General features: G+C 37.2%; 1 protein-coding gene across 3 annotated transcripts in view; it reads left to right on the forward strand.

The window, feature by feature from the left end:
• The window catches only part of EFR3A (EFR3 homolog A), a 113,969-nt gene that overhangs the window by 85,303 nt on the left and 9,241 nt on the right, over window positions 1–19,425 (forward strand). For all 3 annotated transcript variants that reach the window (XM_045078134.1, XM_004743569.2, XM_013051769.2), the window contains 6 exons: window positions 2,404–2,565; window positions 3,226–3,357; window positions 4,529–4,596; window positions 5,538–5,665; window positions 13,071–13,162; window positions 17,566–17,614. In XM_045078134.1, the coding sequence (XP_044934069.1) occupies window positions 2,404–2,565; window positions 3,226–3,357; window positions 4,529–4,596; window positions 5,538–5,665; window positions 13,071–13,162; window positions 17,566–17,614 (631 nt within the window). The remainder of the gene's footprint in view (window positions 1–2,403; window positions 2,566–3,225; window positions 3,358–4,528; window positions 4,597–5,537; window positions 5,666–13,070; window positions 13,163–17,565; window positions 17,615–19,425) is intronic.

The following is a 19,425-nucleotide window of genomic DNA, read 5'->3' on the forward strand; positions in this document are numbered from 1 at the left end:
TCAGTCAAAATGCTGTTTGGTTTTTTTAGGCAACTTTAACTGGCACCTTATGGAAATTTCAGCAAAGACCTAACCAAAAAAAAAAGTTGGGGTTCTGTAGTCAGGGGATGATGAACTGCCCTTTGGATAGTACTACCCAGCCTAAAACTGCTCCATCTGAATGTTTTAGGGATATCTTAGACTCCAGGTCTCTGTTTGAAAGACTGGCAGGAGGCCTGGCAGGAGGCCCTCACCGTTTGCACTGGGAGGTGCTCCTTCACATCTTCTTTTCTAAGGAAGCTGTACTGGCAGGTGCAGGGGAAGCCGCTGCTGCTCAGTTTCTTGTGTCTCACCTGGGGGGGCTCCTCTCCCAAAGCTATAATCCTCACAGAATATCACCAGATGAAAGGGCTCTTGTTAACAGTCTCAGCAATTCAGGGAATCTCTTAGCAAAAAAAAAAAAAAAAGTACCAATTATTATGAAATACAGAATGCATGGGTTATTTAATTACTCTGAAGTGAATAATGGTGTAGGTCCCCCACATGCCCAGCCTCTCAACAGCTCCATGTCATCCACAGCAGGTAGTCATCCCCGTGCGTTCATGAAAATGGACTCCTTTTTTCCTTTACAGTTTGCCACCTAAGTGTACATCTATCGATCCCTGAACAATACAGTGTAGTTTTGTCAGTTTTTGTATTTTGTGTGAAAGGAACCATACGTTACATGATCTTTTATGTTTTCTTTCATTTAGCTCTATTTTGGTGAAATTTATTCATATATGTAGCCGTATAGTATTGCATAACACGAATATACCACAAGCTATCCGTTATCCTGCTGGGGGCATTTGAGTTGTTGCAGACAGGCTGCTGTGAATATTCTTGTACACTTAGTGTATTGCATGTAACTCCCATTTCTCTAAGGCCTACAGGAGAGGCATTGGCAAGTAATGGGTTTTTCAGATTTATTAGACAATTCCAAACCATTTTGTGAAGTCATCACACCAACTTACACTATATCATTATAGTAAGATTTTAATGCATTATAATTATATTTATTATAATAATTTATTTATAATTATATTTATTATAATATAATATTATAATTATATTATATTATAATGTATTATAGTTAGATTTTAATGTTGTCTAACCTGATGGGTATGTATGTAGTAGGTACAAAATCAACTTGAATTACTTAAGGGACCTGACATCTAAACTCCCATGTGTGCAAGCTTTAATGTTAATACTGTTTAGGAACCATAGGATCCAAGAATAGGGTTGGAGGGGGCCCAATACAGAGACCATTGTTACACACCCAAGTATAGAACCATTTGGGAGAAGCAAACTCTGGATTCAGAAAACTGTGTTGGTCTTGTTCAGTCCTTTCCCCTAAAGTGAAGAAGGTGAACCTGCTGAGAAACAGGCCCAGGGGGTTAAGCTGAAGTCCCTCCACATATGAGTGAATAGGCCCCTAGCCTTAACCCTGCCTGCATAGTAGAATCACCTGGGGAGCTTTGTGCTTCAAAAATACTTGGGCTTCACCACTAACCAGCTAAATCATATTGAGGGTGGGCAGAGGTGCGGAGGTGTCCTGGTGGTCATTCCAGCTGATCAATGATTGTAGCTTACAATTAGTGATGAGAACCAATGCAAGAGGTTGATTTAATTACCACATAGTAATTAACCACATAAAGTCACATAGTGACTTTAAATGGAGAACACATTTTTATTTCTCTTAGTTCTCACTTAGTAGTTGGACCTCTACCTTGGAATGCTTTGGAGGAAAGGCTTTTCCTTTCTGTGTTAATATATTTAGATTAGTTTGGTTTGGGGGAAACCTTTTGCAGTCCCTGGAGTATCTCTATAACCGCTCCCTTGCATAAGGCTTTAGGCTTGCCTTTGGTCACTATAGCCCAAGTATAGTGGAACCTGCAGGTGCCCATCCCTGGACAGCTCCTCACCCACCTCCCAGGAGATTGCCTCCAAAGGCAGGAAAGCCTGACTACATTTCCCCTTAGCCAAATGTGTGTTTTGTTATCATTGCCAAAGCTGTATTGCAGAAGTATCTCCCATAACTCTGCCAGCCATTTCAGCCTTTCCCAGATCAGTCTATAATTAATTTGCTTTTGTCTTTTCAGATGATCGCTAAAAGCTTTTCATTGTTTACACTGGAACTCTCAGCTGCTATTTTTATTTATCGTTCATGCTTCAATTCTGTCTTAGCTGTTGTTGTATATATTAGCATATTTATTGATGTTGATAACTTACAATACAATTTGGCCATCTGATTATTAGCTTAGGTTTCTCTTCCATGCTAAGTTCTGTAATAAGAGTTGCTTTGTAAGAGGTTATATGTGTATGAAATCTGCCTGTACTACTTTTAAAGCAAAAACCATCTTTTTTCAATGTTACTTCCCTTTTCAGAATGGGCAACAATTGTATCGGCACATATATTTGGGCTGTAAAGAGGAAGACAATGTTCAGAAAAACTATGAACTACTTTATACTTCTCTTGCTCTTATAACTATTGAATTGGCCAATGAGGAAGTGGTTATTGATCTCATTCGATTAGCTATTGCTTTACAGGTATGCTTTTGTCCACTTTCAGTGAAAAAACCTTTTTTTTAATGAACTGGACACCATCTTTAAAGTGGTTTTACCTTTATCCAAGAACATGAATTTTAAAAGGGAGGTGCCTAGTGTTAAATAGAAAAATACTTCAGGTTATGATCATACTTATTGTTTTAACAAATACCGAGTGACCATCAGCTATGTGTCAGATTTTCTCAGAGCCCTGGGAGTACTCTGAAGAGGGGCAGCATGGCCCCTCCACCCATACTCTCAGTCTAGTGAAGAAGAGGGTCGTTACATAGTCATTACATATGTAGCTGTCTCATTGGGGTGTGCAAAGAACAGTATGTGATGGGACCATATGTCATATATATATTTGAGTGCAAGATATATATATGTACATGTGCATATATATATATACACATGTGTGTGTATATTTGTGTAACCCCCCACCCCTCCCAAAAGACTTTCCTAAGAAAGAGCTATTTGAGAGCTTGAACTCTCCTGTAAATGGATATTTATTATCCTTTCAGAATTCTTTAAAAAACAACTTCTTAGAAGGTAACATTTTTATCAGCACTTCAAACGCCCTATAGTTTTTCCATATAATCATAGAGAAAACGCTAATGGAGTCTAAGACCTTGATCTGTCAGCCGTGTTTGTTTTTTATTAAAGGACAGTGCGATTATCAATGAGGATAATTTGCCAATGTTCCATCGCTGTGGGATCATGGCGCTGGTTGCGGCGTACCTCAATTTTGTAAGTCAGATGATAGCTGTCCCCGCATTTTGCCAACATGTTAGCAAGGTAAGATGTTTAAAAATATCTTTCAACTTGGTTTTTATATAAAAATGGCTGATTTTCCTCCACTGCTGAGTGTTTTTAATTTTCTATCAAATTATAATGATTTTGTATCAAATTATAAAGATACTGCTGTAAAAGTGTGCATCACTTTTTCAGTAATAGCTCTTTTGAAACTAAACTAAAACTACAGTTAGTGTGTATATTTTCTTTAATGCCTGTTCCTTTATTAGAATTTTTTTGTATAGTGGTCAGGGAATGCACGGTTTTCTTCTAGAATTTCATTTGAATTCTTACCTGGTTGTTTTCCTTTTAAGCCATTATGAATCTCAGTATGTAAATTATTTTTCGTTTTTATACTATTTCATTTATTGCTTTAAACCAGTCTACTTGAGCCAGGTCTCACAGGAAAACATTTTTAGAGATTTGTCTTGTGTCGTTCCCCTATGTTCAACTTTCCTCAGCAATAACTCATTCAGTAGCTACTTGCACAATTTAATATGCATTTCAGAGCCTCTAACTTACCTGGCAGAGAAAGTCCACTGTAATTCATATTCTTTAAAGATTATTGGTCAAGGAGAACCTCATTTTTCTGAAATTTGAAGCACATCTCTTAGTGCATGCTTAAATGTAGGCTTTTAGTGCATTACAAGAACTAGAACTCATTCATTCATTAGACAAATGCTGACGATCTGTCTGATGCCCGCCATTGCAAAAGCAGAGTGCCCCCCTAAGTTGCTCACAGTGGCGCAGAGGAGCCCAGCCTCAGAAGTGCGTTGAGACCTCACGCACACGCTACAGAAGGTGGGTGAGGAGAGTAAGGGTGCTCACGGCCTTGGGCTTTGTCAAGGGGCTTCCAACGTAGTGGCACTTGAGAAAATACATGTTCTTATCCTTGTGTAGTAGGTTCAATTAAATATAATACTTTTTCTTTTACTGCATGTTTTATTTTATTGTCAGAGTTTTTGTTACCTTCTGAATTTTTAAAATAATAAGTGTTAAAATAAAATGAACTCGCGTGTGGGCTCTAAACATAGCTTAAATTCCAAAATAATGTGCTGATATTTTTATAAATGTTTAATTTCTGTGTTTTCAGTTTTCCAAATTTTCAGAGCCAAATCCTGAGGAGTGAGGGTTTTGATTTTTTTGTTTTGTTTTGTGTTTGGCTATCTTTCAGGTTATTGAAATCCGAACTATGGAAGCTCCTTATTTTCTACCAGAGCATATTTTCAGAGATAAGTGCATGTATGTTAATTCTTTACATTTTAAGGGACACTGGCTTGAGAAACCAATCAGTGATGATTATAAAGGAGTAAACTGTTGTTAGCATATTTTCCTATATTTTGTATTTCTGTCAAATGCATTGGACTTCTTTCCCTTCCTATAAAAGTTCTCATACAATGTAAGTGTAGACTCATATACATAGTCGAACTTTGGTGAAAAAAATTATCTTAACTTTTTTTTTAATATGGAGATATATCTCTTAAATATAGTGTGTTCTCATCTGTAAATAAGCATTTCTTAAGAGAATACAATATCCTGGTCAAGACTTTCAGTAGTAGGTAACAGCATTCACAAAACTTTGGGACAGAGACTGTATTAAGGCAAATCGGTATTACACCTGCACTCTCCCTTGCTCTCCAAACAAGAATATATATGTGAACAATACTTTATGCAGACTTTGGGGTTATTTATAAAAGCAGTATAATAGTGAAAGCATCAGTATAAGATAATATCAGAGTTTGAGTAGAAAGTAGACCTTCAGGTGATTGAGCAGGTGCTTCCTATCACTTCACTGGCTGATACGTGTTTCATTAGCAGTCACTGAGCTACAGTTTGATTTTCTTCTCTTGGAGTTTTAATTAGCATGAAGGTTAAAGCTGAATTTAGTCCTCTTCATCATTTAATGTGTGAACACCCACAGAATAATTAAAGGCTGACTTCCCCGTTGGAACGTTATTGGAGAAAGAATCACAGCAGAATGCCTAACATATGGGACTATATACCATGTGTTTTTATAGTCAGATTGGTCACCAAAAATACATTGATTTTTCTATCACTAATTACAGTTTAAATTGTATATATACTTATATTTAGGCTTTGATCTAGCATGCCTGCATGTTAACTTATTTTTGCTCAGTAATTTAAATAATGCTGAATGACTTTTGTTTTGATCAACCCGACAGGCTTCCAAAATCTTTAGAGAAGCATGACAAAAATTTATACTTTTTGACCAACAAGATTGCAGAGTCACTAGGCGGAAGCGGCTATAGTGTTGAGAGATTGTCAGTACCATATGTACCACAAGTAACAGGTAAGAGGAGGGTAACTCGAACTCTAACTCTGGTGATTACTTTTCCGGTAATTTTTCCATTAACCCAGTTAGCATTGAAAATTCATTGTTTGTACACTTTACCACAGTTTTTCAAATGCTTAGAGGTTTTAGTTTCACTTTAAAATTTTGCTCTTGAAAAACTTTAGTAAATCTTATGGATTTTATCATCAGCAAATGGAGTCCTTAAGTAATTGTTAGTATTATACTTGATATATTAGTGTACTTCAAACAGAGAAGCCCATAGAAATCTTTCCTCATTAACCCACACTGTGTTTGACTTATGTAAATAATATAAATCGTTTAATGAGTGATTTGTGACTACTGAGCTGAATGTCAGGTAACTGCTCTCACTGGAAAGAGCCCTGACTGTTGTTTTAAAAGCCTACAGACCTTTCAAGAATGTGTTTTCCTCTGTGCACCATGTATTTCCTTCTGTTCTTTTCATTGCCTCAAATAATTGTGTTGTTTTTAAAGGCAAAACTGCATGGAGTTTTGCATTCAGTATTTACTTTAACAACTAAAATCAGAGTTTCTCTGTCCTATGTCTTTATTGTCATTTCATGGTCATATAAGTATTAAATGTGGTAGAAGAACTAGTTCTTGCTTTGGGGATACTATATGAGAACTGTTTGAGTTAGGTAGTTTTCTGGATTAAACACTAAAAATAGCACAGTCTTTGTAAATAGCTATCTTTTTTATAACATGGATCCAAAACATACATGTTTATTATAATGATAGTTCATAATGCTCTGAGATGTTAATGAATGCTTTTGCATTTTCTTTTACGTTCTAGATTACGAAAGGTTCTATACCTCATGAATTTGTTGGGGATATAAAAGAGCTAAAAACAAAACAGTAGCACAATTTTGTAATTTAAAACAGTTTTTTAAAAAGACCTTAAAAATATTTCATTCTTATAATTTGGATTTAGCTCTCTTTCCTTCAGGCAGAAAACCTCATAAACCCAGGCACAAGCACAAAGGTAAATCCAGGTATCAGTTTGGCCTGCCCTTCCCTCACCTTCCCCTAGAAAAATAGCTTAATAAAATTTGCCTTTTAGAAATGGAGCCAGTGGCCTGTATTGTATGTAGTTCTAAGTCCCTTGGTTATTTCCCTTTACCTTCCCAGTAGCCGTAGTGTATTTTCACCCTTCTTGTTCCTTTTACCCTGTTCCTTTAACTCTTTAACAGATGGGACTCTTAACAAGTAACAATTTTTAATGAAAATTATGGTACTTTCTGTTTTTTTAACCGATGGCTTGCTCTACGCACCCCCCCCACATAGATGTATTCTCATTCTTAGTGCTTCTCTATTACTGACTGGAGGAATTCTGAATATTTCAGTATATATTTAATTATGAAACTGCATAGAAATTCCTCAGTTTGAATAAGGTTTTTTTGATTTCTAAAATTCAATAGTTTAGAATCACTCTGTGGTACATACGTCCTGCCTTTAATGCAGAAAGATTCTGAAGACATAGTGATACGTCATGGTATAATTGATTGGTTATTAAATTTTTGTTGTTGTTGTGTAACCACCAGATATTCATTTTTAAAAATAAGAGATTTAAGAAGACTATATCAAAAGAAAAAGCAAAACATACTTAGTTTCTCGATCATGCATATACCTGTCATCATGAAAATATTAGCAGTCAGTTCATATGCATTAACTCAGTGCCAGTCACTGAGACAAGCACTTGTATTCATTTTCTCATTTAACCCTTGAAGGTTAATAGGTAGTAGTGGTATCTTTGTTTAAAAATGGGAGTAATGAAGTGGAAATTAAATAATTTGACTAGGTAACACTGCTATTTTCCATGTACATAAAGATTGTTCAGTCATCCGTACAGATCCAGATTGTTTTTTTCATGTATTCCATAAACCTCCACTGAGTGCCTCTTATATACCAGACATTGTTGTGGATTTTGAGGGTAAAAAGATGTTAAGGATTAAAATCTGGTGGAGAAGATGGACACATGATTGAAATATAATGTTAGTGGTCTGCCTAAAGTTCATTGAACCAACATATAGTAAGTGACCAACATATAGTAAGTGGCCCATAAATGTAAGATGGTATAGCATTTTTCATTTATCCCTAATCAACCTAGAACTTGAGTGAATAGTGTAGGTCTAGGCATGTGGTAAGTATTCCTCCATGAAGGGGTACAGTAATACTGAGTAATGTCTCAGCTAGACCAATCAAGGTGTCAGTGACTCTAGTGAACTTGTATAATTAAATGTTTATGAGTATTTACAGAAACAAGAATGGACAAAATAAGTAGAAGTCTCTACTTTCACAGAACTGATAGTCTTTCTCAACTGGGTTCCTCATGTGGACCACAAAGCACCGATGATTTGAGTGACTATTTTCTCAGTTCCCCCGTGGTGGCGTTTTACTAGTTTTATTCCAGCAAAATTAGCAAAGAAGCTAATTCATAACAGTTTATCTTAGATAGGACAAATAACTGGACGGTTAAAGCAGACCTTCAAGGCTATGATCAGAGAAGTTTGGGGATCCCAGGCAGCAGGTAGGAGAGCATTTGGTCCAGGTTTGGTGGGCAAGGGATATCTTCCAAAGGAAACAATTCCTAGGAGGAGCCTGAAGCAGGTGTTTGGTGTTTCTTTGAGAAGTGTGATGACATGTGTGAAAGAATGAATGTAGGTAAGAACGTGACTCTTCAGGGAATTAGTATGAAATTAGTGTACTTGGACTGAATCAGAGGAGTAGGGTTGGGAATTGTAAATGAAGTTGCATAGTTTTTACTGTTCTGCAACGCTGGGTAGTCAAGGAATGGTTTTAAGTCAGGTTAAGCGTTGTTCAAGTATTACTCTGGTGGTGCTTTAGCAAAGTGGAGACGGAGCAACCATTTAGAATGCTCGTCAGTAATCTCCAGGAGAGAGGACTGGGGCCTGCACTGAGTGAGAATGCAGAGAAGTGGATAATTCTAGGAAAACCTACAAGAAAGAATTTATAAGCAGTTGATTGGTATGAGGGAGCAGGAGAAAACCAAAGATTTGTCTTGGTTTCTGCCTTGGATGCTTAGGTGGAAGGCACACCAGTGAGGGTAAGAGCTGAGTATATTTTCTGCTTCAGTTGCTTTTTTTTTTCCTTTTTTTTTTTTTTTTTTGGTAGAGTTGGATGGTATGACAGGGTTTAAGTGAAGAAAGAAAAATGTATTTCAAACAGATTAATGTATGTTGTTTTGGATCTTGGATGATAGAAGGATGGAGTTTTTTTTAACAGAGATGAATAGGAAAAAGTGGCTAGTTTAGGGGATCAGCCTCTTGCTGGGTATCTTTGACAGCGAGCAACCAAGTAGGGTGCCTTGTAGGCAGCTGAGAGTCAGAGATGGGTTTGGGGGGGAGTTCGGAGGTTGTAATGAGCGTAGCTCTAAGAATTGCTTCCAAACTCCAGGTTCTAGTTAGAAACAGTAAGAAGAGATGATGGTCACCATTGTGAATAGCAGACACAGATCGCAGAGCAGGAGGAGGGATGGGAAAGTGGTGAGCGCACAGCAAGCAGTGTCTGGGATGACCCCGGCCAATTTTAAGAGTGGGAAACAACAGTCTCCCCAGAGGTTGTATAAATCAGACACTGAGATGGTGGCAAGGCAGTTCTCTAGACAGCAGAATGGTATAGTCCACGGAGACTGAATTCAGTAGGCTTGGAAAAGCAGGTCAGGAACAGACACAGGTGGCCCATGGGAACCAAGGGCATTAAGTGCATAAGCTCTATTTTAGAAACCTTATGTTGGAGTAAATGCCCATGATATCTGATTATAGATGTACCTGGGCTTTTCTGCTTGACTGCTGTAAGTAGGTGATTGTATAGGTCAAAAGAATAAAGTTCTGAGAATATAACATTAGAGTTTCCCATTAGGCTTTATTTTCTTCCCTTTAAAAATTTTTAATCTTCTTAAATGTACTTCCTCTGGAGTATGTTCTCATTGATTTTTGCCACCCAGTGATTCCTTTCCTGCCCTCATGTCTCTCTTCCCCCTTTTATTTTTATCTTTGACTTAAAGCTGACTCTTCTGTGCTACCCATCAGCCTTTGTATGTTACCCTAGAAATCCTTTTATGCTGGCTTTTTTTGTGTGTGTGAGAAACAGGCTATTATTCCTCATTTTGAGTTCTGATGAGGCCTCGACAGTTGACCAGCTTAGAAGATAAAAGCAAGTCGGCATTGATGAACATATACTACTTTGTAGCAGCTCCATTGATGTCATTATGTTTGGTAATTTATATCAAAGCATATGATCACGAGGAAGCAAAGGATACAGTGTCTAGGTTATAGTCATAGACAGAAGCAGGAGATGAAGTATTTTCAATCTGAAATCCATAGCAGAGCAATCTATATTGATGTGTCACAGTTGAATAGGTATTCATCCATACCTCAAGCCTTACAGCAGAATCCAAGTGAATCCTGTGTGGTAGGTGCAAAGCAGAGAGTTTATCATTGAATTCCTGCTGTGATTGCCAAGATAAGGCATTAATTTACATGTCTTAGTACAAGGCCCAGGAAATATTTGAAGGGTGATATTAATGGAAGGGTGATAGGGGAAGATCAGTCATAACTGATAGTAAGTTTTTGTGTCTGGAAGAAAGAGGGATACGTGGAAATAATATTTAAAGTAATATTTAAAATTTTAAGGAAGTGTTAAAATACTCATTTAGGCCTTAAAAGTTGTGAGAATTTATATAGTGGGTGGATGTAAGGAAGGGCAAGTAATAAACTGTTCCCAGTAGGGGTTTCTGTTTCTAGAAGAGCATGGAAGGCAGGAGGCCAAACACGTGCTCAGAGATGTTAGAGTAGCACATTTTACTTGAATATTAGATAAATTAGGGAGTGGTTGAAATTGCTGTTGGTAAGATCTGATCAGAGACCCCAGAATGGCTTTTTAATTCATCAAAAAGTAGGTAGGCTGGTGGAGTGATGTGGTTAGTGTTTTAAGAAACTTAAGATATGATGGTGGCAAAAAAAAAAAAAAAAACAATGATAATGGCATATAGGTAGTATTGTAGCATTATAGTATTGCTGCTGTCGGGATGGATTGGGTCTGATTCCCATCTGAGGGTGATTTTGCCCATGCCAGCAACCATTTATCAGTCCTGAAGACGTTTTTAGTTATCACCACTGTGGGGCAAGGAGAGGTGGGGTAGCCCTACTGGCTTCTAGTGGGTAGAAGCTAAACATTCTGTAATACACAGAACACCCCCCCCCACCAACACACACACACACACACACACACACACACACCACAAGAATTATCTGGCCCAAAATATTAGTAGTGTCAGGATTTAACCCTGGCTAAGTTAAGTTGTGATAACAAACAATCATTGTTGCTTAGTGGTTTAAAGCAGTAAATTGTTACTCAAATTAACTGTGCATAGCTTCATAGCATCTGTATCTGGAATGATGGAGATTCCACACATGATATTCCAGATACTCCATCGTCCAGGCTAACGGAGCAGCTGCTCTCTGAATACTGCTTGTACTTTATTGGCCAGAACTAGTTACGTAGTCCTTCTAAACCACAGAGAAGCTGCAACTGCAGGCCTCTCTGCCTTGAAAGAGGGTGAACAACCATATTTGATCACCAGCATTAATTACCACCATGGATGGCTACTGGGAGTAAAAGAGTGGTCAGTAAGAAACCAGTTTCTCCATTTGTGGGGCCTTCTTGTAGTTCTTCATTCTGACTCCTGCCGTAGAAGAAAATCACAGTTTGTATAAAATAGGATTAGAAAGATAGGGTGTTGCCAGATTGTGAAGTGACTGTGCTATCAGTCATAGATTCTAGAGCTGAGCTTTCCAGCTGCTATAGGGAACATTCCAGATGTATCCGCATATTGATATCCTTAGCCCTTTTAGTAGCTCTTTGGGGACTGGGCAGTCAGAGCCCACAGTGTGAGCAGCCTCTTCCAATTTTTTCTGATGTGTTCTAAACCCAATTGAAAAAGCTTGGGAGGCTCTCTATCAGTGTGTGGGCCATATTTGTTTTGAATTATAATTAAGACTAAAAATGATTTACTTCCAAAATAACACTATTAGCAAAATAAAAGGGAGAGAGCAAATAGATCAGATAGGAAGCTATCCTAAGAATTCAGGCAAAAAAGATGCAGAATTTTAATGATGGCCCTCTTGAAAATAGGGCAATGTGACATAAAGATGATTTATTAGAGATGTTAAAGTTGGGTTTAGAACATGTTGAGTAGAATTGACTAATAAGAAATTGTAAATACTGGACTGGAGCTCAGAAGAGAAAGTGTACTTGTCAAGTTCAACTGTGGTTGAATACATCTCTGACTCTCTGTATTGTAATACATAAGGTTTTGCTTCCTTTTTTTCAGATGAAATCATAGCTATTGAGGTGTTTTTCTAGCACCCTGTGTTTCTCCAAGTCCTTCATTGCTTGTGTAACTATTTGTTTATTTTGGGTCTTGTCTCTTACACTATAAGCTAGTATGGACTACATTCAGCAGTTTGTCCCTACCACCTAACATGGTGTCTAATGACTTAATAGATTTGTTGACTGTGGAAGGAGAAAATCAAAATGAAAAAAAAAATGTGTGGGAGGAAATTATAATAAAAAAAAATTCAAATTTCCACAAAAATGGTTAAGCATAAAGTGGGCCTAGGAATAGCTGTTGAACTTTACTGGGTGGGAAGACACACACTCTTTTGGGAAGAGTGGTTAAGTGCAGGACTGTAACTGCAGGCATTAAGAAGAGTAGGTAGAGACATATGTAGAGCATTTGGTTCAGACCAAGCATGTTTGCAGAAGTGGGGAGAAAGTAGATTAGCTAGAGCATTTAATTGAAGAGCAAGGTTTTCCGGATTGGTGGTTGACTTAAGCAAAAGCTGAGCCAGTGGAGTTGAACGGCTGGAAAGGGTAGAGAAGGAGCTATTGACTGAAGCAACAGATTCTTTCAGTCCGCAAATGTGGTGCGTGGTAAACTCTTGCAGACATGGGTTCCTGCGCTAGATCCATAATTAGTGCACAGCTTTCACTGTTCAGGGGAGAAATGAGAGATACAAGGGCAATATAGTGAGTGTTAGTAGAAATGGATAGATTCGTTTTAGATTGTGTAATTCCTCCTTTTGCTGTTGACTTTTATTTTTTCTTAAACTGTTAGGGAAGTGGTGGTATTTCCCTTTTTGGAAAATAAAACTGTCAACCTTAGTTCACCCCATCAGTTCTAATTTTTTAATCTGCTTGATGAAATTTAAAAGCCTGAGAACACAATGCTTTATATATTTAAAAAGAACAAAAAAGAAAACTTTATTTTCTAAGACCTTTTGAAATCTGAAATAAGTAGAGGTTTTAAATGACATACCATTTCTAACTAGCAAGTAACGGGGAAAAACGATTTTGATTTTAGATGAAGATCGACTTTCTAGAAGAAAAAGTATTGTGGACACCGTATCCATTCAGGTGGATATTTTACCCAACAGCATTCCTTCTGATGATGTGGTAAGTTGCTGGAAGTGTATGGCGGGGTACTTTCTTGAGATAGACATCAATTTAAAAGAACTTTTTGCCCCTCCGTACTTTCAAACCAGAAACAAATGTAACTGTAAATCATCCCTCAGATCAACAGTGCTATTAGTAGCCATTAATCTGATTTAGCCTTGAGCTTATTTTTTATTTATTTTACTAAACTCATGTCAGCTCTCAGTAAAGATACATAAACTTAACATTATGTATTGAGGTCATTAGATTTTATATTGTAATTTAGTGTAATAAAAGGAACTGAAACAGACTTTTTTAAAATCAGTAAAAAGTGTTATATAAGGCCTGTTATTAAACTGGGTGGTTCTCCAAATCCTATTTATTTTTGAAGATTTATAAACGGATTATGAGAATAAAGAGAACTATATAATCTCACATGAAGGCAAATACTCCATGGAAGTTTTCAGAGCCTTATCTGGGAGGGTGTATTTTTTATTGTTTGATAGTAGTTATAATGGATTTAATAGAGGCTGCAGTGTATCAGTGCCCTACTACTCTTTAAGGACTGTGACTTATCTGAAATGTCAGAGATTTGATGCTCTCCTCCTGTTTAATAGAGCACAAAAGTGTACCTGAGTTTTAGAAAGAGGAAAACAGCCAGTATTGTCTAGGAGTTACTCTGCACAAATCACCAGAGAATTGATAGACTAGTGGAAATGCGGAAGTACTGGGATGTCACGTCTGCCTCCTCCTTGAAGTTTATCTATTGTTTGCCTTCCTAGGTTTTTCGTTCTTTCTCATGGTATAGTATAAATAATTTAAGAGATTATCCATCTAAGAAAAGGGGAAGAAATTTGTCTTAATTCATGGTGTCACAGCACCCCCACCTCCCCAATCCCTGTCAGTCTTCAGGAATTACAACTTTTTGGTGGCAAGGTTCCAACGGACTAGCTTACATGCTTTAGGCTGTTCCACTCCCCAGTAAGTAGAACCTGTCAGTTTTATTAAGAAATTATCAGCGTAGTGTCAAGAGCAGTTAAGAGGCAGTTAGTGTTCATTTTGAAATATGGCGGGTGTAGTTTCTTGCCAGTTTAAGCTCAAGAAAAATCATCTTCCTTAAATGCACCTCTTGAAAGCCATTTTAATTTATATATGTTTTACTCTTCAGGAGAGTATTGTACTAGCTCTGTATTTTAATGATTATGAATTTGCTGCTGTTACTTTTGGGGGGTTAATCTAAAGCTTTAGTTTTTACAGTTTATCGAGAGTGCAATGAATTTTATTGAGTGGTATTCCATTCTCCTTTTGTTTACTATTTTTATTTAAAATATATATGTATATATATAGCACTTCAAGCTATTGCAAACAAATTAGTCTATTTTGGTAAAATGAACTGAAGAAAACATTTGTATGAAGACTTACTACAGGAAGAAGATTCTTAAACATACATTTTGCAATTAAAAGTCCATTAATATTGCATGGAGTATTACTGGGTGTGGTGCATAAGCAATGAATCTTGAAACACTGAAAAAATAAAGTTAAATTTTTTAAAAAGTCCATTAATATTTAACTTATTAAAGACCCTGTTTTCTCTTTGCTGTAAGCCCTAAGTCAAATATGCTGCACATATTTGAGCATTTGAGAAGTTGAGTATAGTTTATTATAAGATTTACTTGAGCACATTGGAGTTTCAAACTCATTTACCATTATGTAATCTGATTTTGCATACAGAAGACAAAACAACATTACCTTCAGAACTAATTAATTTCGTAGCATGGAGAGGAGAAAGTCATATCAGTTAAGTGTTCACCAGTTAATGGTTTAACAAAATATCAAACTATGAGTAATTTTATTAATGATATATAAGTAATCTTACTCTGAGTAAGATTTATTGCTTATAATAAATCAAATAAGAGAATTGCTCATTTAAAAAAACACAGTACTCTTGTATTTGATCAAAATTATGTGGAATTTTAAATGCATAATGCTGATTAGTCCTCAGATATATCCAATATCTGCTTTTAGTGCTTATAAAATTCTTTTTTAGAAGTCAGAATGTTTAGATAAGATCATAGCAAACTTCTGTTTTTCCTAATTATGACTCGGATTTTTACTATAGTCTATTGAAATCCCACTCATTTCTTCTTTCTCAAAGGTAATAGTGCTTAATTATTTTGGGGAATGGATGGGAGGCTATACATATTACATTTTGAATACATATTGAATTTTTCCTAGTACAAAATTAAGTTACTGGTTGGCTAAAAAGAATTGTCATTATTCTAGGACAGTAAATTGTCATTTATTATAAATAAATTGTCATTTATTTATACACTCCTGCCTTTTCCCGAATATGAGTAAAGAAGCTTGCATGTGTGCTAACAAAACAAGTCTAGTGTAGTATTAGTTAGAAGCTGCTCTCCTGGGTGCTATAAAATTAGTAAGATATCAGTGGAAGCAACATAACAACTAGCCTGATTGGAAAAGGGCAAACAGATCTTATGTAGGCTCAATGGTGTTGTATAGTCTAGGTTAGAGTTATAGATCATGAATAAGGGCAAAAGTCATCAAGAGTAAAAGGATTGTTGAAATTCCTCGAGGCTGGCACCTTTGCATCATTTCTCCAGAACACACAAGTGGTGTTCTAGAGAGGCAAACAGACTGTATGTAGTTTGGTTGAGCACCAAATAAAGTAGATGTCTTATATTTAACAGCTGCACTCTATGAAAAATACAAATCATTGAACACTAATATAAAGCAGTTGGTCTTTTTTTCCTTTTTAAATAGGATTGAAAAAAGGAAAGAGTGGGGAACAAGATTGAAGCCAAATTATAGAAGGTTTTATCACCTGCCTGAGGGCTTTGTGTGTAATTTGGTAGGAAGTAAGGAAACACTGAAATTTGGGCAGTGTCATTACTGGGACAATGCTTTCGTGAAAGGAATCTTGGAAGTGTGGCCAGGCTAAACTGGCGAAAAGAGGCCAGAGGCAGAGAGACCGTAATAGCTCCTTGTAATAGCATACAGCTTGCGCAAGGAGGACCTGCAGGGGCCAGGCTGGAGATGAGGAAAGGGGCCGGAGAGCAGTAGCCTGTGCCAGAGCGGGACGGGCAGGACTAAGAAGTGACTGAAAGGGAGTCTGAGAAAGGGGAGGGACGGTGACTGCATCATGGCCCTCCAAATTAGGGAAAACACAAACGAATAGAGAAGACTTCTTGGAATAGAGAATTTTAATTTTTCACTTACCTGGGATTGAATAGGTAATAATTAATGATGTGTAAAAAGAAGGCTGGCCTCATAGTTCTTCTGTGCTCTTTTTGCTGTACTGTAGTTGTTTCTCAAAAGTCTAAAACCCCTAATCAGTGGGTTTTTTTCATTGAGGTATTAGACTACTGCTAGGTACAAATAATTAATGAGCCAGAGCCTAATCCTGTATGTCTGCTCCAAATATCTAGAACAAAGCAACTGAAGATTCCCAAGTTTAATCTGACTTCAACTAGAAATATGAACCCTCAGTAGAAAAACTGAGGTAGTGGAACTCTTGCTGCTTCATTTCCAGCTAAAGCCTTTGTATTACAGAGAAGCTAAGGTGCAAAGCACGAAGTCTTGCTTTCGTTAGTCTTGCTGCCTTAGACATAGCAAAAGAAGCTCATGAGCTAAAATTAGGGATGACCAGAGGCCCAGGCAAGTACTCAGGTATCATTTCTTAACTTCTATTCAGAGATGCTTTAGTTAAACTATGTAAATTATTCCCCCTGAAAATGTGCTGGTGCCATAAAAACTATTACTGATTTTTTTTATCATAAAGCTGTTGATTTCATACCTTTTATGTATCTCAAAGCAAGGAAGAAGGGAAACTTTTTATTAAAGGGTGTTTCTGGAAAGGAAGTGTAGGAAGTTTACCTTAGAAGACCCAGAATGTGATTAAGATGTTAACTGTACTCACTGAACACTTCCTAAAGAAGTAGTGATTCTTGCTTTTAAACCATTAAAGTTTTCAGTTTATTGTTTATTTGTAAACTGTACCTAGCACCAAAATTACAGAGGGTATAGAGTACTTAGTTTTCATGTATTACATAGCTGAACTATATTTACATATTTTCTCTGCCTTGAATATCTCAAAGCACTCTTCACTTAGGGAAGCCTAGTTCAGCCAGTGGGACTCAGATCTTGTTGCATATCTCATGAGAGGAGATCCAGTTCTGTAATTCAAGGGTGGCTGATTCTGCCAGGCCCACATTAATCCCTGCAGTAGGCCACTGGTTCAGCCAAGGAGGAAGTGGAGATTATTTGATACTCTGGAGGATAGTCACAGATCCAGCCAGCACAAAGAAGAAAAACAATTTGTAGGTGTTCTTAGATGACTTGTAACTAGTTGAAGGTATTATTTATATCGACTTTTCTTAACTCTTAAAATCACCTTTCTCTAGGTAAATAACACTGAAGAAATCACCTTTGAAGCATTGAAGAAAGCAATTGGTGAGATTTTTGTTAACTCTCCTAATGATTTGCTAGCTTATCTCTGTCTTAGTACTTGGTGATGTACCAGAATAAACAAGCAGCATGGCATTTCTGCATAGATCTGTAATTGATTTATTCAGCTACGTTTTTTAGACTTTCATACTTGTCCTGTCTTATCATAGGCCATTCTTCTCTGAACAGTGACTTTCCTGGAATTATGAAAGACGTCAGTGTATTTTAATGCCACACTTACTTAAGATGGCCAAGATGCAGACTGCCCGAACTTAGGAGAAATAGGATAGTTCCTTCTGTAGGAGATGGGGGGGATGAAAATTCTGAATAATTCTGAGTGAATTAAATAGAGTAGCTCTTTTTTTCTTAAAAGATTTGATTTATTTATTTGTCAGACAGAGATCATAAGTAGGCAGAGAGGCAGGCAGAGAGAGAGGAGGAAACAGGCTCCCTGCTGAGCAGAGAGCCCGGTGCAGGGCTTGATCCCAGGACCCTGGGATCATGACCTGAGAGCGGAAGGCAGAGGCCGCAACCCCTTGAGCCACCCAGGTGCGCCCAGAGTAGCTTTTAACAGGCACACAGTAGTGTAATTAGAAGCATATTTCTAAGGGGTAAGAGTAGGGAGCTGACTGGGATTGTTAGTAGGTACACGGGATAGAGGGCCGCGTTAACTCCTACAGGTTTATCAGTGAGAACGTCAGAGCATAGAAATTAAACTCTCCTGAGGTCACGTAGGTAGTAAATGCTGATGCCAGATTTTATACCCACATTTGACTGACTAATCTTTTCACACTGCAAAAATGCTACTCTAATTTTTTTCTCCTTTGGCCCTCATGGCAAAAACTTTCATATGATTTGCCTCTTTTTAAAAAAATTTAAATGGTTCTTTCAATTAAGTATTGATATAAATTACTGCTAGGCTAATGATACCTTGTTCTCAATTCATTTCTAACTGATAAAGCAATATATGGTGGAATATGACTCTCATTATTTTCAGAGCTGTTAGAATAAGAAAATTAGTATCAAGAAAAGTGGAGTGCTAGCACCCATCATGCATAAAATAAAATCTGACCTTTATCAGCTTAATCCGTTAGAGGATTTTTAAATTATGTGATACAGTGTCAAATTTACCAAAATAAAATTAATTGAATTCAGTAAGCAATTTGAACACTCATTATATAAAGATATTTTGAGACATTTAAAGATTAATAGGGCATGTCATGGGGTGTGTGGCTGGCTCAGTTGGTAAAGCATGTGACTTAATCTCAGGGTTGTGAGTTCAGGCCCCATGTTGGGCATGGAGCCTACTTAAAAATTTGATTGCCTTGATTTGCAAGCTGAACTACTCAATTTTTTTTTTTTAAGATTTACTTATTTTAGAGAAAGAGTGTGCACAAGTCAAGGGGGCAAAGGGAGGGAGAGAGAGAGAATCTCAGACTCCTCGCTGAGTGCCAGGCCCTGCACGGGGCTCAGTCCCATGACCCCGAGATCATGACCTGAGGTGAAATCAAGTCCGATGCTTACCCAACTGAGCTATTCAGGTGCCCAGAACTAGTCAATTTTGATGAGGAACACCATTTTTACTTCAGAAAGAAAGAAAAAAGACTGACAGAAAACTTATGGTATTTGGCAGGCATTTTCTGGAAAATAAATGAAGCTGTGACTCCCAAGAGAAAAAACAAAACTGTCAGCACTGCATTTGCTTCTAATGATAAAATTTGCACTCTGAACAAAATTGAAATTTTGACTTTTGTCTGCCCCTGTGAGTTTGGCAGCACCCAAATATTTAGATGCTTGTAACGACGGGGATGGAACTA

The sequence above is a fragment of the Mustela putorius genome, unplaced genomic scaffold, assembly GCF_011764305.1.
Source record: "Mustela putorius furo isolate JIRA1106 unplaced genomic scaffold, ASM1176430v1.1 tig00000228_pilon_pilon_pilon, whole genome shotgun sequence".
Lineage (NCBI taxonomy): Eukaryota > Metazoa > Chordata > Mammalia > Carnivora > Mustelidae > Mustela > Mustela putorius.